Source organism: Corvus kubaryi, unplaced genomic scaffold (genome assembly GCF_017639235.1).
Source record: "Corvus kubaryi isolate FWS band 111438036 unplaced genomic scaffold, C.kubaryi_AGA036_p1.0 37391, whole genome shotgun sequence".
NCBI lineage: Eukaryota > Metazoa > Chordata > Aves > Passeriformes > Corvidae > Corvus > Corvus kubaryi.
Window position 1 is genome coordinate 4,342,124 of NW_024581130.1, and position 24,518 is coordinate 4,366,641.

General features: G+C 36.6%; 1 protein-coding gene across 3 annotated transcripts in view; it reads right to left on the minus strand.

Moving 5' to 3' along the window:
- GBE1 (1,4-alpha-glucan branching enzyme 1) overlaps positions 1–24,518 on the minus strand; it is a 166,022-nt gene that overhangs the window by 104,799 nt on the left and 36,705 nt on the right. For all 3 annotated transcript variants that reach the window (XM_042038101.1, XM_042038099.1, XM_042038102.1), the window contains exon 2: positions 5,277–5,446. In XM_042038101.1, coding sequence (XP_041894035.1) covers positions 5,277–5,446 — 170 coding nt within the window. The remainder of the gene's footprint in view (positions 1–5,276; positions 5,447–24,518) is intronic.

Genomic DNA, 24,518 nt, shown 5'->3' on the forward strand with positions numbered 1-24,518 from the left:
TCAGTTTTACTGCTTGGTTTTCTGATTTTCAGCAAAACTTAGCCAAAAATGCCTGAGGGAAGAAAAGAAAAATAACAAACTCAACTAACCAACAAGTGATTAGTAGACTATTATGAAGATGAAAAAGAAAAATGTCAGAAGAAATATTTTAGTTTGAGAACATAGACTTCAAAGATTCTGACAATAACTGCAAACAGGAAAAGGCTGAGAAGATTACCAGTAGAAGTTCAAATAATCAGCTTGAATAGGTCTTAGGGGAAAAATGACACCATCGCAGAATACCCATAAACCATGCACAAAGGCAAGAGCTTCTGTACAAAAGTTCAGGCCCCAGCTATGACTTAATCCAACACAGAAGACACCTTCAACAGCCTGATACTTTGTTTCCTCTCATCTCTGTGATTAGATCTTCCAAACCCAGCCAATTGTTTAAACATTACATCTTACCTCAGCAACAGGAGGCACAAGGGAACTTCTTGCTCAAAACTACACCCTTAGTATGCCAAAGAAGCATGAACTGAGCTTTAATGTAGAATTGAATTCAAAGCTACAAAGGTTTGGGTTCTACCATTTGTGACAAAAAACTCAATTTAAATGCAGTATTTCTAGCTATATGATAATTAAAGTGACTCCTTCTTCAACCTCCTGGTTTTGTTTTCACATTGACAGGTATATAGCCATACACCTCTGAGGCTCATGCCTGAACTTGGAGTTTCACACCAGAAACGAACACTTCTCTTGCTTCTCCTAGAAGAAAGGCGTTCTTCTCGCATTTTAACAAAACCATTGACTTTGTACAATATAAAAACTGGAGTTATTTTTTCAAAAGTGAAAAAAATTCACAAACTAAGGCTGAATTCTCAAGTGGAATCAATTCATCTCTCATAGCAATTATATTTCCACAAACTTTCCGATCAACTGAAAGACACGTAAAGAGAATAGAGAGTTCAGAAAATACTCACACAGCATCCTTGAAGAAAGTCAGTCAGACAAGGAGCAGTTCAGACAAGGGAAAGGGCATCAAAATTCCAGTATCTCAACAAGATACCTTTATTCCACTTGATTAGAATATGAAATCACAACACAATTTGAGAGATTCTCCAAGGACACTATTCTGTTCTACACAGTGACCAATTAGGTCTTCCTTTCCTCACATTAATCACTTTTTAAGAAGATTATGTTAATGATCCTGCTCTTGAGCTGTTGGAAATTGATCAAACAGCTCAAACACTGACGTAAAAACAAGCATCATTACTTCTTAGATAGGATGTTTCCCTGTATATTAATGCCACCTTATATTTCGGTCTATTGCTTTCAATCATCTGCACCCAGAGAAATATGACACAGCTTGACTTTACTCATCAAACTTAGCTATTTTTCTATAAAAATCCTGGAAGGAAGCAGTAAGACATTCAGTATGATATCATGACAATACCTAGAATCCATTTCAGTAAAAATCTGGAATCAAAAGCCCCAAAACATTCTACATAAAGTCTGCAGTCAGCTGTCAGATACCCAAACTATGAAGGCTGGTGGATTAAGGTCCTCTCTTTTCACTCCGAAGGAATCCTGTCTGAGTTTAAATAATAGACAAACATCCTCCCAGAACCAACCCTCCCTCCACCCTCCAACCCCAGCAGAAAAAGGAAGCAGAAACCAAACCAAACGGACATTCCAGACTGATCAGTATTTTAGATCAACGTTAATTGGGAAGGATGGAAGGGAAGACAAATAAAAGAACAGAAACCACAAATATAACAATGTATTATAGCAAATGCCAACTTCCAAATTAATATACGCATACTTACTCTCAAGCTTCTTAAAACCAGAAGCTTTCTTTTTAAAATCAAGGAATTGTTTACAAATAACCCACTGAGCCTCTGCATGACCAAATACAAATGTGAGTGTTCCAATTCCCAAATAAATTCTGTGGGTTACTCTCAAAACTCACAGTTCAGTGACTTATTTTGAAATAGTCAACTCTAAAGTAGCAATAAATTGCCAGCAGTGACCGGGTTCCTCAGCAATAGAGCACGCAAATGAAATATTCAGTGTTATCACTGAGAGCTTTTGAAGGAGCTATAACGTTGACAGTGCCTCTTATTGGAAATTCAACTGACTAATTGCCTTATACACTTGATTTACTGAGATGCTGAAAGTACTAATTGACAAATCTTAATGTTTTTGGCTGTTCATTTAATACACCTCATCGTACTAAAACACCAGATACAATACTTTTTCTTTCTCTCTAATCATAGAGTTTTAAAGAGACAAAAACAGCTCTAAAACCATTGGGATTTTCTTGAATTCATGTTTTTCATTCTCCAATCCACATACAGATTTGTGTGTTATTACTAGTTTCTAGCTCTTTCTTTTCCCAAAATGCACAGTCATACTAAGAATTTTTCTATAAATTGGAGTGATACCATTCATTACAAGTTTCTCAGAATAAGACAAAAAAAATACCATAATTCAGGTCAAAATACCTTAGTAGCAAAGCTTTTATTGTCTGTTATAAAGCATAAAAATCATTCACAATAAACTTTACATGTACAGGACTGAGGCTTCACATGTATATAACTACAGAAATAAATTATGCATGTTTATCTTAGGCATAATTAATAAAAAAGATATTATCAACTATCAGTTTTATTACAAATTTTGAACAAAAATTCAAGGTCTGCAAGCAACCTATATTTGCCATTTTTACTAGTATTCGGTCCTCAAAAAACTTAAGATGAAATAGTAGAGACTAATACTTTGTGTCTTTCCATCAAACATTAAGAGATTCTCAGATAATACTGTATTATCAAGGAAAATACTGCTATCCATCTCCAAAAACAAAGCATGAATTGACAGTTTTTATATTATATACCACCCTATTTCAGTTTAAAACCTAAAGAGCTTCTGTCATCTAAGTTCAATGTTTATTTCTTTGTCTAAGATTTCCAACTTCCCCTGATGTGGTTACACTACAGTTCTCTTTATGAAAAAAATTATTTAAAAAAATCCTATTAAAAGCAATCCCGATAGCCAATTTAAACACAATATAATCATAAATTTAGTTTGAGACTTTAACCTGCTTGAAAACTTAAAGAAAGGTTAAAGGGATTCAGTTTTAATTAAACACATCTGCAGCAATCTGACTCTAAATCTTAGGGTTTTGCAATCCAATTTCTCATGAGAATATTATTCAAGATCATATGAATTGAATGACAATCTTCCATTCCTCTAGTCTTTCCAAGTATGCTATTGTCCCCTTTGGGAATGAATACCTTACTATGACTGACTGATATATAGGAGAAACAGTTTTTCCACATTAAAATGAATTTCTTTTCAGTTGTTTTTTTTTTTTTTTTTTCACTTCTTATTGCCATATTCCATCTGGGTCTAGATACAACTACTCTAAGATATTACTCCCAAATTTCTGCTCCATATGATGTATTACATCAACTATTTTAAACAAAGTAGGGTTTAGAAAACCATTCCAGTTTTTAGGTGCCCTATTCTGGTATACATATACTTCCCCCCGCAGCCTAAGCCAATTTACAAGTTATAGCCTCTTTTCAAAATATTAAACATATCATTCATAATCTGTTTTTAATATTACCATCTCTTAAAATACGTATTTAAAATAAATGCACTCCAGTCTTTAGTTGTGTTAAGTAATTTAACCTACACCCACCCCATGAAAACCTTGAGCAATGGGGGGGGGGGGTTGCAGCAAGTGGAAGAGGGGGACAAGGAGGAGAATTTTCTTCATGTTTATACACATAAAACTGACCTATGAAAATAACCTGATCTACCTGCCATGCAGTCTATATTGATACCTGAAGTCACTGTTATATAGTAGTAGGTGAACTATACACGATTCATTATCCAGTTTTGAATTAGATGGCATATCCAATTTCAATATTAAAATGCAAGAACTACACTAACCTATTTATCAATGTCTATTCCAATAGAATGACAAGCAGTACATCAAGGAAAGCTACTTTATCATTCACTAGGTTAATCATATCAAACAGGATCATGGCTGAAAACAGTGCTGCACTAACTTTTCTGTTCAACTTCTGCATCAAAAAAAAAAAAGTTTAGTTGTTGGTTTGGGGTTTTTTTGGGGTTTTTTTTTGGTTTGTTTTTTGTTTTTTTTTTTTCTTTTAAATAAAAACCCTCCTAAAGAGATTTTCCTTTCAATAGTTTCCTCAGACAGGGGTAAGGAATGGTCAACATTCAGCTTTGTGTTTAAGCAGAAGTAATTAACTGCTTCAAATCACTTTTTTTCCTATTGCAATTTTGTAATATAAATACACTGAACACTCCCCAGATCAGTATTTTTGCAAAACCAAACTTTGACAAATAATACTGCACACTTCTGAAATGTGGTTAAATGAACAAAATAATTTCACAGATTAAGTCCCTGTTCAGTAAGAACCAGAAATGCAAGACCTGGTACCTTGATGGACTAATCCCTAACCCTGAAGAGAGAGAGGTAAAAGAGAAAAACAGAACAAAGCTCTCCAAAACTCCAAACAGAAAGGAGAGAGAGGAATTGAATTGTAGGATTGAAGAGCAATGAGGAATGTCACCTTCATTTAAAAATTTTCAAAACATGATTTGAGTGTAGATAGCCTTTAAATAAGAAGCAAATTTATATTTTTGTTTCAAATTCAAAGAGAGTCTTCCTGGTTCTCAGAGCAAGCAATGCAATTCCTTCATGTAACCTTGCCCCTTTCCCATTCTGCTAACATCTTTCCTACTTTTGCCCTCAAAAAAACAGAGTAGCTACTCTTTCAGCAGTATTTAGTTTGATTTTAGGCTACCATTTTCCAGCAGAACTTTTGACTAAACTCTCAGGATGGGTGAGAATTCTCAAGGGCCTTGGTCCTTAGACAGCACTGTTGCTCGATCAGTAAAAGAAGATAAAGCAAATTATTTTACTGTTATTTTTGTTTCTCTGCATATAGTTTTATAAAAGCCCAGTTATAAAGCTTTAAAAAGAACTTCAGGTAGTTTAGACACAGCCTCAAGTTGCAGTGTGACATGAGTCACTGCGCCTTTGGGGTATTAAAAAAAAATGCATAACACTGACCATGCAACAGGAACATATATCTTCATAAGCTACTGCAACACAGAGGAAAATATTATTCATTTAAGCCATGACATACATTTTTACTATCAGAATTTCATCACTGCGACAAAATTTTCTTTAAAAGAAGAGAATATTGCTGTAAAACATTGTTCAGGGGAGAAGAAATTTTCCTAAGAATACTTACTGAAGTCACCTGCAAGAAACACTGCTTCTGCTCCTGGTGCCCACTCTTTACAGTATATTCCACCATCCGCGAGTTGGTTAACTCCGAAGGTTTTGTAACTTTTTGTAAATTTATCAAGGCCGCCTTCACTTTCCTCAATGTTCTTCAAGTGGTTATAAAACAGAGAATACCTTGCAATGAAAACAGAGAACATTTTTTAGAAAGATTAGCAAGTATCTCTCTTACATTAACAAGTGTCAAAACCTAAAAAAAGAAAAATCAAATGAAACACACTAACATGAGATTCACTACTCTCTACAGGAATAGGAAAAAAAAAAAAAAATCAAATACAAACCATACAATTTTTCCATGGTTGTTACACTGTCTAAAGTTGCAATCTTTGTGTTTGCCAGTGCTTTCTCTACTTTACAGGAACATTTTGCACTTTCAGTCTAGAACTACAACTCCTGATTGGCAGCCAAGAAATCCCAGTATTACTACACAACAGGAGAACTTTACACTCTGAACAGCCCAGCACTTTTCCCTCCATCTTATTAATATCAGACATAAGCCTCCTAGGGAGAGCTGGATAGGCCTGCCACATCTCTCACAGCCAGTTTTAATAGACAGACAATCTCAGGCCATCGAAAAGTTTGCGGTACAGCATGACAGCATGGACTGGTCCTTGCTGGAAGGGGCTCATTAGGTGACCTCTTTACAGAGATGATCAGCAAGACTTTGCAGTCAGTCCCTGACACTGCAACAATTTGAAAAAAATTACAGCTTCATAAAAGTAATTATTTGGACTATACCCTACTTACACCAGTAGGAACAGAAATGCCCTAAACCTGTAATATAAACTTTGCTAGTAACAGCTTTGAGGTTTTTGCCATATTTTGCTATGTTTTCTGCAAGTATGCTTCCAGAATTGATGGTAACATCAGGGGTAAAATATAAACAAGAGAGCCAACTTTGACCCCTAAGTTATGAGCTATTTTGTGCAGAAGCACAGCTAAAAGCTGCAGTTGAACATTTAAACAATGCTACCTATACAGCAGTTTTTTTGTTCGTTTGTTTTAAATATTTCACTCCCAAGGTAAATTGGAAATGTATTTGTGTTTCCATAAATTATAAAGAATCTTCTGAAGTGTATAGAAACCAGTAAGAACGCCAGCAAAACCAAACCTGTCTGCCTTATTACACTTCCTGTGTTTTGCACTAGAAAATAGAAGTACTAAACCAGCACTATGGAATAACACCTTGTTGGTTAAGGAAAAAGAAGCAGCGGTCTGCTTGCAGTGTCAGGACTTAGAACTCTGTGATCTGTTTTTTGGCCCTTAATTAGTTCAAGGTACAAGATTAAAATGTCTAATTACTAGTTAAGGTAAACAGCATAACCCGTATTAGACTACTATGACTACTTTCAAGGTTAATCTCCCAGCAAGTTTTCATTATTTTATTATTAAGACTGATGCTCATCTTTAAAAGGAGAAAGATTTTAAAATTCCTCCAGGATACACTGTAGCAAATACATTCATAACTATTTTTGCCCATCCACTTGCATTATTCCTTTAAAATTTGCTCATGGGCATAATCCTCAGAAGTGCATTACTAACTACTACTGCTCTGATAATCAATTTCATTTATGTGCTTGAGGGAGAATATTTTGTCAGATTTCCAACTATAAGTGTATTATATACATATACACACTCAGTTGACTGACTTATATTTTAAACAATTGCAATCACAAAGATTTATATAAAGCTTAAATACAGAAACAGAGCAAGTCATAAACAGCCCCAGAAGTTCAACATATATCATCTGGTAAATTCAAATTATTTTCCTTGGGGAAAAAAACAAAACAACCACTATAGCTTTGAAATTTAAGTCATTCTTTAAAATATGACACAAGAAATATAGTTATGTACATTTAGATATACTTTTTGTGTGTGTATATATATATTTAATTTGTTAGGGGGAAAAATTATATAACAAGAAGTATATTTGGGGTGTTATCTGCCATCCCTATTTCTTTGCCATACAAAAGCTTTTTCAAAATTGCTGCCTGCCACATGCATTGTTTCCACCTTGTCCCCCTGTGGCTGAAGCAGGATCTGTTTTACTATAGGTAGCTGCTGTAGCTTCAGAGAAGATCTAAGTGAAGCAATGAGCCTGACACAGGTAAAAATAGACGAGGAAGTTTTGAATTATGTTATCTAACCAAAATTATTCTTTTCCTCCCCACTCATACCACAAATACATTTTCACAGCTTTAAGAACATGATTAGTTGGATATAGCATTTCCCACATTGAGCAAAAAGTAAAAAGTGGTGAGCTTTACTTTTAAACAAGTCAGTCAAAACCCCCTGAAAGCTGCAGGAGCAAATGAATCCTTTATTACTAGAGAGGAACAGCAGGCCATAAAGAAGTACTGAAATCTCAGTGCAGAAAAGAAAAAGGGTATGATGCAATTCACATCACCTAGAGGTGCAATGCATGCCAGTGGCCTACTCCTCTCCCTCAACATGATCCCTCCCTAGGAATCAAACCCATTCATCTCATTCCAAAGAAAGAAACATCTAACAAATTCAGGACGTGAGTGTGGGATGGATGAAAATGGATTTTCAGAAGGCAATTATGTGGTTCTGTATCTTTAGGAAAAATCACTGACAGTAATACACACATCATAAGCTCTTGATTTTTGTCATAAAAGTACTAAGAATACACCCACTGCTCCAATTTTTGTGTTTCAGTAAATTCAGAGTTTAAGCAAACCATAACACAAAGAGACCATGGCATTTAATATATGAAATGATCATGAGTATTACTGTAAAAAAAGACTACTCTTTGCCCACTTTACAAAGAGTGGTGAGCAGATTACATGGTCAATAAATTATTTTTTTGGGGAGAGGGAGAAGAGGCAAGAAAGGGAATGATTAGAAGAATTGTTGAGCAAGGATGTATAACATTTTTACAATAACAGCTTTTTATATAGGACAGATTTGGAACAGACAACACAGCATCCTGTACACTGAGCAAGAATGCTCCCTCAATTTGTACAAAAGCATGTTGCTTGGAATAGACCAAGTTAATTCAGGTACTATTAATGCTACATCACATTGCAGAAATAAAGATTTTTGCAACAACTAGTGATCTCTGTAATTGATTTAAAATTATAATCTAGAAAGAATTTTTTCTTTAGCCACCTCCTGAGATTATCCAGTCAAGAATTGTACTTTGCACAAAATTTACCAAAAAACCACCAACTTCCAATGTTGGGGAAGATGGAACAGGAAAACCTTGGAAATATGATTGCCTGACAAAAGATTTTGGGAATATGAAAACTACAGGCAACATCGAAATGAAAGCCACTTTTGAAATACCAGGTCTTAGTTACTGAACAACTAGAAAACAATGGTATGGCCACTGAAGTAATCCCCTCTTGATGAAACAATACCCTCTGCTTGCAAACAGGTTCAAGGGTCAGAGCAGACCCTACTAGCTCAGCAGAAGGGGTCCAAAGAGTAGTTTTTAGAAGTTAAGATGTAACACTCTATGGTAATATAAGAACTCTTATAGGCTGTATGTAAATGCTATAGGATTTGTATCTTGTATTAGATTGGTTAGTGACAATTAGAATATTCAGTACAGAAGATGATTTATTGTATTGTAACCAGGACTTCAGACATTCTCACTTCTGATTCTGATTCTCTCTTCTCTATTCCTCTCTTCCACTTCTACTCTTACTTCCACTCTTGCTCTTACACCCTCTCTCTCTCTCCCACTTACTCTCTCACCTGCTTACTCTCTTGGGCCTGCTCAGAGCTGAGTCTAGCAGCTCTGAGCAGTGCCCCTGTACCCACGCCCTTTACAATAAACCGACTGTGTCCCAAGACCTGCCTATAGAGATCTCCATCCGTCTCCGTCCCGACCGAACTCACCCGCTAACCTACATTCCAAAATGGGTCAGTTACTTTTGCTGTGAACTATTCCAAAAACTCCTCTCAGGAGATGAAATACACCTGGACACAGAACAACATTACTTGTCATAGAAGGCCTTGCAAAACAGCAGAAAGGTCTTGTAAAGCAGCAGCTGTACTCTGTTGCTCCTTTGAAGGGAAGGACTGAGTTAAGTACATGCTCATGTCCAGATTTAGGGAACTTTAAGGTTTTGCTTTCACAGATATTTCAGCTTTCATTTCTACCTTACTAAGGCTTGTTAAACACTTTTTTTTTTTTTAAATCTTCCAAAGCAAACCCCCAGGATTACACATAGAAAATTACAGGATTTTTTTGTTGTTGTTGTTCAACCAATTCCAAATATCTATATTGTTCACTATTAGTATACAAGTCTTAAAACCAGAGATAAACACTTGATTAAGACTACATTTTGTGATCTCCTCTTCAACACTGAAAGTTATGTCATGTTCACTTATGCATATATATACTTGTATGACTTATGACAGACTCTGGATGCATCTCATAAATGAAAATCTCAAAATTCTGTACATGGAAACAGTCAACCTCAGCATCTAGAGCTATAAGGCACAACAAAAGACCAACTTCTGTCTTCGTACTTTTCAAGTTCTCAGAGCCTAACAACTGACTTCGAAGTCCCTTAAGATTTTTCAATTTCCTGTCATTAACATTGACACTGATGAGGATTACAAGGTAAAAACTGTACCCAACTGTGACTTGAAAAGTACAACTATTACCTTTGGGAAAAAAAAAAAAAACCTAAACAGAGCAAACAAGAGGATCCACAGAACTTCAGGTACAGAGGGTCTGAAGTGACTGAAAGAAGTTGCACGCAAAGGCCTTTACCACAGGTACAGCAACACACATCTGACAAGTGCAGGCAGCAGAAGGGGACTGCTGCTGGTGTATTCCTGGCTCCTGGAGTTTTTATGAAAAAGCAAGCTTTTCAAGTCCCATATTCATTCATCTCACCTCTGTTAATAGATCAATGTTTCTTAAAACTGAAACACTGAAATAGTTTTCTTTAGACTTACTGAAAAGACTTCATTCTTAGCATTCCCCCAACACTGAACACCTAGTTTGAAACTAAGTACTACACTGTTACCAAATGCCTTTACACCAACAATTTTTCCCCTCTCCACGATTATGTCACTGTGAAACACTGGTAATCGTAAACATCACCTGAGACAAGGTCACAACAGTCTTTTCCCATTGTTACATTCATAATTTGTAACACAGCATTGCTTTAAATCCCATGCTTTATATGCAGCTTTGTTTAAAGCCTTACAATAGAAGTGTAGGAATTGGCTGACTTTCCATAGAAGCAGGATTAAAACATCAAACATGAATTAGTATAATGGCTATCCAGAAAACAAGTATCTTGCCAATAAAGTAACATTCCAATGAACATGTAAAGACAATATTGTATCAGCGGCCACTTCAAGAATTGACATGTCAGATGAGCACTTATTCCTCACACTTCTACCACTGAAACACCCTCAAATATTTTGTCTTATGGATACCTATATAGCCAAAATTTTTACAGAAGAAGTGAAGAGTTCTCAGTTTAATGCAAAACTATATAAACTATATAGCCTTATTTAAAAAAAAAAAAAAAAAAGTGTTCTATTTAATTCATAACTTTGATATACAAACACCCCTGGTTCTGCAGTTCCTATGACCACTGACTTAATTCAACTATTGAGCCCATTAAAAAAGTCTCAGGCATATATTAAAGTTGGTAGCCTCAATATGGAGTATAAGAAAAATAAAGCTAAGTGTCTCCTTCCTCCCCAAAGTAGACTGCTTTATTGAAATAAGACTTTTGGCAAATTATTGAAGAGTCTGATGGTAAGTCAAAACTTTGAGTTAGAGCTCCACATAAAGCTTTCACATCTTTATTCTTCTAAGCAGAACAGGCACTAACTCCTTCCTGGCCACCTTGTAAAATAACAAAGAGGTATTGTAGTATTTTAAACTTTTAGATTTAACCAGATCAGCTTCAGTTTCTTAGGCATCACAGTAACTAATGTAACTAAAAAGGCCTTGGCAGCATAGAAGATACTCTCATTTAAAGAGTCTGGTGCTGAACCCCAAGATAGCTGCAAAACTTCAACACATCTTTATGTCCATACTCATGCTTTTTTACAAAGCTGTTGTTATTGCAGTTTATAGAACAGTCAGTCAGCTTATCCTAAGACCTGAGGCAACAACACTGAAATTAATGGTTTTAGCCCCTCTTCTGCTTATGATGCTGATTTTAGTAGCTATTCATCTTTCAGATTTTTGTCCACATCAGCTTTCTTGTCATAGTTTATTTCTACAGTATTGGCCCAGTATTAATGCCAATTTATTCAAAAGATGAAAGCAAGTAGGAGAGACTTTGATAATGGTATCTGGTATCCATATGGAAAGCCCAGTTCTGCAGATACCAAAGGGAACAGGATATGAAAGAAAATACCCAGTAAGGTACTCTCTGTAACCAAATCCTCCATTTTCCAGCAAATACAAACACTGAAATTAATGTCAGTGTTAAAGACAAAACCACAGTCCATAGCTTTATGAGGTTGTTCACCTTTTTCTAATATTGCTGCAATGCCTTTGAAGATGCAGCTACAAAGACTTTCACTGACACCAAAGTCAGTGCAGAGTCCCTGCTCAGATTAGTGAGGCCCTGATTCCCATCTTCCCCTTTACTCGGTAGCCAGTTATTCCCTCAAGTTCTTGTCATTCAGTAGGTTAGAAAGCAGTGGATTGAAGGAAGACTGAAGTAGGAGAGATAAAGCTCTTCCTAAAGCAAATTTCTGTAGCCCAGGCAGAAAGGGACCAGACCACGCTGAACTAGAATTACGCAACAGAAGAAAATTCCTGTTTGCAGCTTCTTCTTCAATTTCATTTATCACTAGGGAAAATATACCAAAACAGGAACCTTGGGTTTTACTTCATTCTTTTCTCCACCCTCTGTTATCCACTTTTCATTTAGCTATTCAGAGTATTACACAGAGTAGTCACACTTAAGAAAAATAGGAACTAAAGGCACAGTAAATCTTGGGTAGGTATGACTACTTCAAAACAACAGATTTACTGTATCTTTAACTTTTACCAATTTCATAGTTGTAGCTGATTGACTTGGACTTGCCACATAGACAAGTCCTGTCCTGTTCAGGCAATCTTTTTAATACACATTGAAATGCATTAAGGAACATCAACAACAAGCAACACATGCAACCTTTGAACAATTGTGAGAGAGATGCTTTAGAAACACAGGATAGCAATGGATGATGATTATAAAGACTCAGGAGATGACCACTTAATTTTCTGTTTTTGCAGGTTAAAAATAAAGTTGTTACATGATTCTGAAATCATGATCTTAAGAAGTCTTTCTGCAGCTAAATCTGAATTTCCCAAACATTCCAATTGCTCCATTCACAAAATTGTTCCCTACAAAGGAATTTGCCTCTCTAGAACATCAGGGGCAAATTAAATCACACTTTCAGCTAAAAACTAAGGTTTCTGCAGGTTGGCCAGTGACACTAAGCCCCTTTTCAGGGGTAATAAAATCAACAGTTATCCAAATAAATGGGGGAACTTACACAGTTAAACCACTTCTGCTGTAACTCCTACGAAAAATGTGGTTTTTTACTAGCTACTGGAAGACCATCCAGCAGACAACTTGTAAGAGTGAGCAAGAAAAGCAAAAACTTCAAAAAAAGCTTTTCCAAATTTTCTCTACTTGGCAGATAATGAATAACTCCCAATTCTCTTTGGATGCTTCATGATTTCAGAATGCTGAGGTAAAGCATTTATGCATAGAACACTAAAGTGGTTAATATCTCAAACTAAATGCAGCATCAAAAATTAAGAAAGATTTGCTTGGGATAAATAATGCATAATCACTTGCTCTGTTGAAAGCCATCAACACAAAACAAGGCATCTGATTCAGCATCACTTCTTTTCCAAGCAATTTAAAGTACAATGACATGCAAGTCAAGCCCTAACAAAAAGTCTAGTACGTAGAAGCATGACAAAAAATGGGCAGAAAAAGAGAAACTACCGATTTTCTTGACATCCTACCAGCAATTTCTAGCAGAGACGTAAAGACCTATAAACTGCAAGGTCTAATACAGATAAATATCATTCCATAGTATTTTAGCAAGAAGATTATTTATTGCTGACCTTCTTTAACCTTTAAAGTTCCCTTCCCTGCTTTAACCATTAAGGTAACTTAGTGGCTTTGGCAGAATTTGACAGCTGTAATGTTTTTGCCATCAGCTTCAGAATGAACACACACGGTTCTCAATTCAGAACCAAATGCAGGAGAGATTATAAAATGTACCAAATGATAACTTAATAAATGATTGCATTAACAATTCCTCCACTGGTTTATCTAAGCCAATCCGAATCCTAAAAATAATCCCACTCCCCGCCCACCTCCCCCTGGCCAATATTTAGATGCTCTCTTATACACACTCCTGTTCATCTCTCACCCACTTCAGTTTATTAGAAACACATGGATGCACCTCACAAGGTAAGTGTAATAAATTACTAGTGTTTAGAAGGACCAAGAGGCATTTTCTTTCCATCACAAGCCCAGCAAACTACTTAGAGACATCAATTCCAGGAGAGGAGAAGAAAGAAGTGAGCATGTATCAACACTTCCTGCAAGAAAGCCATTTACTTTAACCCTCTAATGGAATAAAAGGTACATAGTAATTTAAAAAAAACTAAACAACTGAAGCACACACTCCTCAAGGAACAAAATAAGACAAAAAAACCCAAACAAAGAAAAATAAAAAAAAAAAAAAAAACACAGACAAACCCCCAAACCTGACAATACTGAGCTGTGTTACAACCTCCTGAAATGGCACAGCTATGTATATCTGTATCTGACTAAACACTCAAGACAGCTTCCCTATCATGAGGACACAGGCTAAATAAGACAGCAATTACAAAATAATGAGAGTTCTATATATTTTTTTCTCTGTATGTAAGGAGACAAATTTACCAGTAGCATAATTTCATTTATTTAGGTATAGGATTTCTTCATTTAATAGTCATTGTTTCACTATTCCTCTGCTAAGTAGTCTTTACTATGCATGAATTGTACACTAAAGCCCCTCTTCTAGCTATAATAATTTGCTGCACTGTTGTGATGATATCTGAACTCGATGGAGTTTCTGGAATTAATGTAACTACTGAGAAACCCCATCACATCTGAGCAGAAAGCTGCAGAAATGCAGCGACAGATTTTCTCGGAATCAGTAGACTAAGGCTGCGTTAGCTCATGTTTCATATTACACAAGAGAAAATAAACTGAAAGGTCAGTTGAACAGTTACAGCATTGCCCTTTTCCAAGGTAATCAGCAGAGCATGTAGCAAAGACGTGAACACAAGCGTGACTGGAAAGACAGTAGCTGATAAAGAGGCTCCTGCTGCCAAAAGTAGTGGGATAAGACACTGCTCTCTCTCGGTGACTGCCGAGGAGTGGGGCACACTGCACACCTTATTTCACTAACTCTGATTTATTGCTTTAATTTGAAATTGTGTTCTTGTTAAACATTCAGGTTTCCATATTGCCAAAATGCACTAGAAAATGTAATACTGAACATTAATCACATTCACAGGTAACCTACAGGAACAATATCATTATTAATTTGCTTGTAATAGGGACACAATACAGTCAAAAATTCATCTGGTTTACTAATGCATTTTTCTTTTAATTTCACAAATTCTTCCTGTTATTCTGTACTATTTACCTGGAAACCATAGATTAGATTTTCTCCCCATGCTAAAAGCAGCTTATTGCTCCTTTTCTAAGCATGTATTTATTAATGGAACATTCCAAAACCATTTCTACTCATCAACATATGCTCAAAAGTACCTTAATCTAGACAGAACTCAGATATTTTATTTACCAGAATTCATTTTAATGAAGCTGTCAACAACAGCTTATCAATTCCCATTTGATTCTACTGCCAACTATTGCTAACAGACCACCTTTGTGTTAACAGAAATCAAAGTCTAGTTTGGGGGAAAGAGTCAGGGATTACTACAGCACTACTACAAAGCTGGAATCAAAACAAAGTAGCTGTGCAAGAGGCTTCAGGGAAAAAAACCCAGAATTTTTTAAAAAAATAATTTGTATTTTCCCTCATGGTGGTCAAGTGTTATTAATTCTTGCAGGACTTCAGTAACCTGGAAGCACCAGTTGGTACCATTTCTAAAACATTTATTTGTGCAGTGAGAACCAGCTCACACACCTCCCACGGATTGTAAAAGCCCTGCACAGTGACAAAATAATAGACTTCAATAACTCTTTAATTTTGGTTTGAAGCTGGTTTGTATATTGTGGGTTTGGGATTTTTATTAGATTGCCACAGCAGCAAACACAAGCAGACATGGGATTCTTTTCAAACTTGGATTTCAAGGCTGCTGCATCAGTTTGACTACCACATTGAAAAGCTGCAAGTAACATTAACTGCAACAAATGAAGCTCAACACAAGGCTGAAGATCTATCTTTCTAAATAAATTCAAAAGAAATTAAAACTGGAAGTTTTATTTGTCTACCAAACTGAAAAAAGCTTTTAAATCAGAACTCCTGATTTATTTGAAAAAAAACACCAGATATTCCTCACGACCTTTGCCACTCATCCCACTTTGGCGGCAACGTGATGGAGTAAGAATTGTTATTTGAATTCCCTGACAGAAAACTGCCCAGCTGCTCTAGCTGCTCTAGCTTCATTGCTCATTTCCACAAGTCTTATTTCACCTCCCTTAAAAATATGTTTCAGAAATTAAAGTCATGATATAACGGACCAGATCAACGTGTTGTATATTCAAACTATTGTATAGGTCTCTATTTGAAAGATGTGTTAGAAACTTAAATAAAAATTCTCATTCTTGATAAATATCAAACAAACAGAACCTCCCCTTACTACAGGGTTGTTTCTTTGTCAAACTTGAAACAGATTTAAATGGACAGCCATCTTAAGAGACTGAAAAAGATGGTTTGAGAAAAGATACCTATTGCAACACCTGGCTTCTTTACTACCTCTCCAAACCTTTCTCCCTGTAACAATTTTCCTCTCCATAAACCTACAGTATTCCACCTAATTAAATAATGCTTTACATTCTATTAGTTTTAGAATGTGCATGCACTTGTGTCATCTAAAAGACATGATTTGTTTTCTTTTTGCCATGCACAAACATATACTCCAAATCCCTCTGTCATGCACACAAATATACTGCCATTGTATGTTTCTTGCTGGCCTTGAAGTGTTTGATATCATACACTTTTCATTTACCTCTGTATTTTATTGTAACTAACAAAACTTCACAGTACTCCAGGAAAGAACAGCCTGTGTGAGATTTTTACACAGCATCATAGCTAGAAAAACAAGTATTAAACATGGAATGAGAAGGAAGGACTACTGCTTTTATTACTGCCCACTATGCCAGCTTTGATCAGTCGTCACTGGTTTGATCAGGGAGTGTTGTGTCTGCAGGCTCAGGAGCTGTGGGGGCTGTTCACACAGACCACACATTCAACTCCCCCAGCACTCCTCCTCTGCTTGCTGGGTTCCCTTTAATGCCTGGGAAAAGCAGCCTTTGTAGAAGACCTCTAGTGACTGGAAAATAAGATCGGGGATATTTGGGGTGGGGGAAGGAACACCATTATCACAGCTGCTCCAGTCACCTCAGCAGAAGCACCACAGTGGCTTCACAGCACAGACTTTTCTAAATTTAATTCTTAACCGCTTTCACTGCAGACGGGACCAACAAGGGAAGCCAAGCACTCTTAAACAGCCCACAATGCCAAGTCTTTATAATTTACTGTCAATGTACTAGAAGTATAATTAGAACTTGTGTACTTGAGAAATGTCTGTAACTAGTCCCAGGCAATCAAGTCTATTCCCACAGAAGACAAGCAAGCTAAAAGGAACTATTGCTGTTAAGGGCTGCTGTGAGTAGTTTATACAACAGTTTATGTCAGTCACAGCCAAGCATTTTCAAGGTGCAGTCTAAACACATTTTTTCAGACTTCAGTTACAATGAATACCAAGATAAGAAATACTAGTCATTAACTAGTTTGTATTATCCAAAAAAAGGTAAACATCAGATTCTCCAAGTTGTTATACTGAATATTTTAACGTTTATAGAAAATAGAACACTTCAGCTTTTACATAGCCTGGCTACTCTTATGAAACATTAAGGTACTGTATCTCTTTGACATAATCTCTAATCTGACTAAAACTGTATGATTTGCTGCATCACACAAATTTGTTAAGCACGTAACTGCAGAAGAAACACTGCCCAGCTGTTGGATTCATCCCACATAGCCACTTCCACACGATTTAAGCTCTGACATAACTTCGGAGACACCTCTCTTCTGATGGGATTGTAGCTGTATTTGATGTTAGGGACAGCCCAATAATCTTAGACATCATTACTTTGCAGCCTGCAAGCACGTGAATTTTCTCTACAATGTGACATGGCTGTCACAACATTAGAAAGCTCATGATTCAAGTTTTGGATTGATATGACTAAAGAAAATTGCAAACAAAAGACAGGAGAGAGTATTAACTAGTACTTCATTACTATGCAAGACTCAAATCTCTTAATAACTCAAGGCACAGCAAGACAAACAAGTGAAGTTTACAGCAGAATTTTACATATCTGAAGTGATGGGGTAACTTGGGACACACAGGAAACCACTTGCAACAATTCAAAGCAAAACCACAAACTCAGAAAGCCTGGCATTGTCAGGGTTAGTCATCCTGATACGCTGCACATGCAGGTGGAATTAGTCTTACTATGAAGTACTACTAGGAAAATTTCAGAGATCATGGAATAAACACTTGTCTAATATTAGGAGTTATGAAATGTAAGATGAACAATCTATTTACTGAATAGATAAAATTGGTTTTTGAAACTTCAGATTTATCTTGTCTGCTTAAGCACCTTCTAAAACTACTTAAGTTAGAGACATCTTTCATATAAAATTTTGACATAAGCTTTGTTTATACAAAACACTTTTTGTAGAAAATTAATTACTAAGCACTCACTTCAGATGGATACACTTACACAGCAAATAGGTTGAGCAACATAGTAATGGATTATATGTTGGATAGAATTTCCCTTCTTAGTAATTTTCCACTCATTATGACATCCTTGTGACTACTTTGTATGCTTTTTAACTCTGTATAAAGGAACTCAGACAATTTGTACTGGCTGGCCTGCTTGAAGAGCTGTATTTTAAAGTACCTGTCTATTTTTAAAGTACAAAATAGAAAAAGCAGTGCACTATAGTCTTGATTGAAAAATATAAGTATATATATGAGTATCTGCAAATCTGATTGCTTACATCCCCTCTCCCACCTGAAACTCATACAACAAAACATAAAAGTAATATCTCTTTTACTGGAACTAAGCCTAGAAAATACTACTAGCTCCAATTCCCAGCCTGGAGAGCTGCCAGAGAAAAGCCTACAAACTGAAGCCAAGAAGGACAACAGGTTAGTCCCAAAGCTTCAGTCAGCACAGCCTCCTTATTTGAGGTCAACCTGATATGCACCAGGACAAGGGAATAACAAAGCAGAAAAACCATGAGCCAAAACTTCAAGTATTCACAGTTTTTTTAGCAAATTAATCTTTTCATTTGTGAGCTGCATATGAAGAATAAAGCTGGTACTAATGCTTCCAAGGAATCAAGGAAGAAAAACAGTATTGTTAGCTAGGCAAAGAATTAATGTGTTTAATTTTTCATCACATTGTATTCTTTACATCAGAGTAGCTTGGCTATCTATTATCCCATAAATAAACCTATAACCTGTAAGCTGCATATAACCCTCCCAAAAAAAAAACCATACTTAAACTTTTCCTTCTATTCTTGGAGAGCTTGAACTCACATTCAGCTTCTACAAAGCTACACATACATTACCATCTATAGGCATAATCTCCTACTCTTTCCCTCCTAACACGCACAGTTTGTGCACTGCCAGTTAGAAGCTTTTCTCAGTTGTCACCTGAACTGGTACAGGAGGAAAGATTTGCAAGTAAAACATATGCAAAAATTGACAGGAGGTGCCAGCTAGAGAGAAGGAAATAAATATTCCCTTAGGACCAAGGCCCCAGAGAGGGCGCAGAATCTCTGTTCCTGTAGGTTTGACATACAAGAAAACAAAATCCTGACCAGTCCAGTCCCAATTCAATATCGGCCCCGTCCTGAGCAGGAAGCTGACACACAAGCAGCATTGAGAGGTCCCCTTCAACCAGAATTGTTCTGTGAACATTTAGTACTTCACATCTACTGTAGCTACACAGTTCTGCTAAAAAAAAAAAAAAATTAAAAACCACCACAAAGAATGCAAGATATATAAAAACAACAATGGAGACCATGACAGAAATACTACAAGCACTGCAAATGCCAAAGCATCCTAATATATCTTGGATTACTGGCAATCACAAACACCTCCCCCTAAACTTGCATTAATTTTCTTCATTTGTGTATCTATGCACACAGGAATTCCACAAGGCTAAAACAGAAAAAAACACGGACAAAACAGCCCAGCTACTAGCTTGAAAGAAGTTTAGCATCTGTCTTCCTTTGCAAAGCACAAAACACACCTCTACATCACCAAGGAGGGAGTTAGACAGTTTGATTCACTGCAGTGTGATGGCTAGAATTAGTGTAATGCCATATATTATGTAGCCTCTTACACAGCAAAGAGCTGTTAATATGTACCTACTTTAATTCTAAATCTGAAGGAAGACTGAATTCGTATAGTCTATCATTCACTTACTCTCAAAAAAATTCCTAATTATTCTCACTCCTTTTTATTGAGCTGAGCATTTAGTGCCTTTAAGAATGTGCACACGAAATGAACTCTTAATTTCTTTTAAATGTTAAGCCACAGAGTGGGTGATTGTGACTGCAGTTATGTTTCATGTCCTACATGGAGCAAAAGCTCATTTAAGGTTTCCAGCACAAGATGTACATATCATGTGAGGAGGAGAACAACAATCAAGTTTCAAATTTAAATGTTCTTTTTTCCTTTACATGCACTGGATGACACCCCTGTGCATGGCAGTGGGGTTGGAACTGCATAATCTTTAAGGTCTTTTCCAATGCAAACCATTTGATGATTTTAAGAAATACAGCTGAAAAAAACAAATTTTCAGCTTACCAGACAACTTCTTAAGAGAAGCTTCCTATGTTTATCAATTATTCCTAATCAAGCATCAATTTTCAGGTTGCTTACTGAGGTAAAATCCACAAAAACAAGATCCATGAAAGCACAGTCAGTATATGTAATGAACAGTATGAACAAAAAGTGTTCTGGACAATACTAAAGAGTCCAAACCACTAATTCATCCCTCTTTTCCAGTATTAAAAGAGTTGCTAGATCTGCATTGCACTTAGGTCTGACACTTGACTTTGGGGGAGGCTCACATCTATCCTCCAACACAAATCTCAACTTGCACATATTATACAACTCTGTTCTATGAGACCCTTCAACAGCACACAGAACCTACTGAGCTTCCCCACCAGCCCTCCCACTTAGCTCCTCAGGCTCCCAGCACTTCCCAAATCCAGGACAAGCAAAAAGCAGGGTGTCACAGCCAGGACTTGACCTGCCCACAACTTTCCCTTTTAGGAAGACCTTCCTCCTCCCCTTCACCCCAGTTTGGAGCAAAGGCAGGCTTCGAACTCCCCAAGTAACAGGGCAACTTTTCTCCATATAGGTCTCAAAACAGGTACAAGTGTCCACGATACAATTTTATGAATCTGACATTGCAAATAGCTCACACATAGCCAAGTCACACAGGAAAAAACAACATAAAACAAACCAAACCTATGAAAACAAAACAAAATCAATTCTGTTAAAAGTTTAAGGTATCTTGAAGGGAAAACTGTTCTTTAATTAGCTCATTATTTACATATAAAATCATTGAGCAAAACAGGTAAGCACTTCCAAAGTATGTATTTTGGGAGAGGCAGATGCCAGCAAATGAATGACATGAATGACAATGAACATGATATGGTAACATTTTACTAAAACAAACAGAATGCAAGGCCTAAACTTAAAAACTAAATCTTGTCTCATTGCTGGTCAGCTAGCTCTTTCTAGACCAAAATTCAGTATCAGGCACCCTTCGTTTTTCCTTTAAGAATAAATTCTAAGCAGCAACTAGTGGCCAAAGTGTTTTGTGGGCGGTTTTGTTTGTTGGGGTTTTTTTGTTGCTGGCTGGTTGGGTTTTGGTGGGAGGGTGGTGTGAAAGCAGCGGCTATTGGGTTGAACGCAAAAGAAACTATCTCATCCTACTTAATTATTGATTTCCTATTTCGTTTGTTCTCCCAGAAACAAAAATAAACCTAAAACTAAGTTTAATTTCCATCCAGGACAGCTATTCGAGGACCATTCAGTGAACTTCAAACTTTGCTTACTGCTAGAGTTCAGAAAATCCTCACTCCTTGGACAGTTCACAGAGAAATTCAGAACGGAAAAAAAAATAAACAAAACCACAAAACCCCACACCCAAAAGGTCACAGAAAACACACACACACAGAGCACACAGAGCACCCCCCCATCAAATCCATTAATAACACACCTTGAACACAGCTGAGTAGCCAAATAACCATTTTTTAACAACTTGGAAAACTGAAGAACAAATGCCACCACAATTTTAGTTTGCACTTGTAATCTCCTTTATTTCTGAGTTGTATGATCCCATGCCACCAGCTCCATACAAACTGACAATATCCTCTACTCCCTCAGCCCTGAGGTCACCTCGTTCATGAGTTTTCATAGAGTTTCAGTTGTATGCAGCATATTCCAATTGAGTATTTCAGTGCTATTAAAATATATAAGTTATAACAACAACACAGAATCAGACAGATTTTGTTCCACAGGTACTTTTATTCAGAACACTTACAACACAAATACACCATAGACATTACATGAACAATTAAAAAAAACTGTTCTAGATTACTACCAAGTACTTAGGTGTTTGAGTATCAAATTTCCATCTTTCTAGAATATTTTGCTTTATTTTGTAATTAATGCTATGGAGTGAATTCCCTCCACTACCTTGCAAAATAAGCCAACTGCTGTATTTTTTCAAAAGAAAGATTCATTTTATCAGCCTCAGAATCCCAAACTTCTCAAAGACCTTGAAATGCTGCCCTGCACACCAACAATACATACTCCAGATTGCTCCCTGTGTAAAAAGAACACAATAAATGCTTACAAGGAAACGGTTCTCATGGGAGGAATGAGGTAATTAATGTAAAGAGCAAACAGAAGATGTGATGCAGATATTTGTTAAGATCTGAAAACACACAAAATGTCTGTATATTTTATCCTTTTATAATAGCTAAATTCAAGATACCTTTATAGTGATCACAAGGGTTGTGCATTGTCAGAAATGTATTATGACTTGATTTTTGTTCGGCTGGGTTTTGGTAGGGTACAAACATTTCCTGTAATGTACAGCATTCCCTGGAGCACTGACACAATCGTACCCAATACAAATTGCAACATGAATAATGCAGAAGCTATTCCTTTAAGATTTGACAGTTACCTGTATTTCCAAAAATTTAACAAAAAGCAGTTACATGACTATCTACTAATAAAAATTTCTTAGTCATATCTAGTCAGGATATCAGAACACTAAGAATTAGTGAAGACTCACACTGAAATATGCCATTATTTCACCTGAAGGTCGATGCCATCTTGCTCAGTTAGACACACGATACAACGATGCAATTATTTAAGCTCCCTGCATTTGGCCATCTCCCTTGTCAGCTATCACAGCAGAGCACAAAGGAACAAGCAGGCAAACGCAATAATCCACCACCAAAGTTATTGAGATTTCATGTGATCTGCAATTACCATGTCACTGCAATAACCATCATGAAAAGCAACACTACAGGTTGCAATTGCAACCTGTTTGCTCCTGTCATCTTATGACCACCCTAACTATTATTAAAAAACCCTACCCAGGCAACTCCCATACCACACACTTCCCCTTCATAGCTGGAAAACAGAACACCGCAGAGTCTGGACACTTTTTCTGGAAGAGATGTAACCCAAGGTTTCATCACAACCTTTAGAGATTGTCTGCAAATCTGCATTTCCTATTTTCTTTTCCTTCTGCTCCCAAGTTTGCCTTGGCTCTCACAACACCCATACCTTTTAATTTTATTTTTGTTGAAGCAGCGAAGGGTTTTTTAAAGTTGCAGAGTGAAGTTATTAGATAAGACAGGAATCCAAATTTATATTGCAACAGCCACTGTGTGTGTACATGCCTGCGAGTGTATGAAATCCCACTACATTCATTCAATCCCAAACTTGCTTTGGCTATATTATGAATCACAGAAGCAGCAAAGTATATTAGAATCTCATGGTAGTCTGTGCAACAGTATCCTAATATTTATCCTCACCACGTCACCAGTTATCCAGGCTTCCAAGTCAATAGAAGTTTTGAAACACTAAACTTATAATCTGACATCCTACACCACAACTGTAGGAGACTATCCCCCAAGCAAACAGCTTGTTTGCTGGGGATATACACAATTTTAATACTGTTTAATAAATAGCTGTCATTCAGTTAATGTCATACATGTAATCTGTAAAACCTCCCCACTTTATTCCACATCACAAAGGAACCTTTCCTGAGTGCATCTGTCAAGACCACAATTTTCTCCTTGCTTCAATTTCCTCATGGTTTCTTTCATAATTCACAATTGGATCAGTTGAGGAAAGAGTATCAATAGAAACAGCAAGAAAAATGAAAATTTTAAGCCAAAGCTTTTAGCCTAACAAATGATGCATTCATTGCCAAAGCACATGCACAACAGCACTGCCATCTCTCCTGTTTTCTAGATGCCTCTTTACTTCTTACAGGCTATCAGATTTTTACCAGGTAAAAGCTCATACCCCACTGAATTTTGAGGTTTCTACAATGCCTCTTCTCTTCTGAAGGGGAAAGCAAACCACAGCAGGAACACCACCTTGATGAAGCACAGCAAGACCCAGAGAACTCTTAACTGGCACTCCTCAATTCCCTTCTATCTTCTCCAACAGAGCTGTTCATGCAACCTCAGTCTTGGTCAGCCTATTCTGCACAAAGCTTTAGAAAGCCAGAAAAGTAATTTACAAGCTGCAGGGGATGGAGTACTTTCTTTGCACTGACATTTGAGAATCAAAAATTTCAGCAAAATAGATTCAGAAAGCTAATCTACTACAGACATATTAAAAACCCCCACCTTCTAGTTTAAA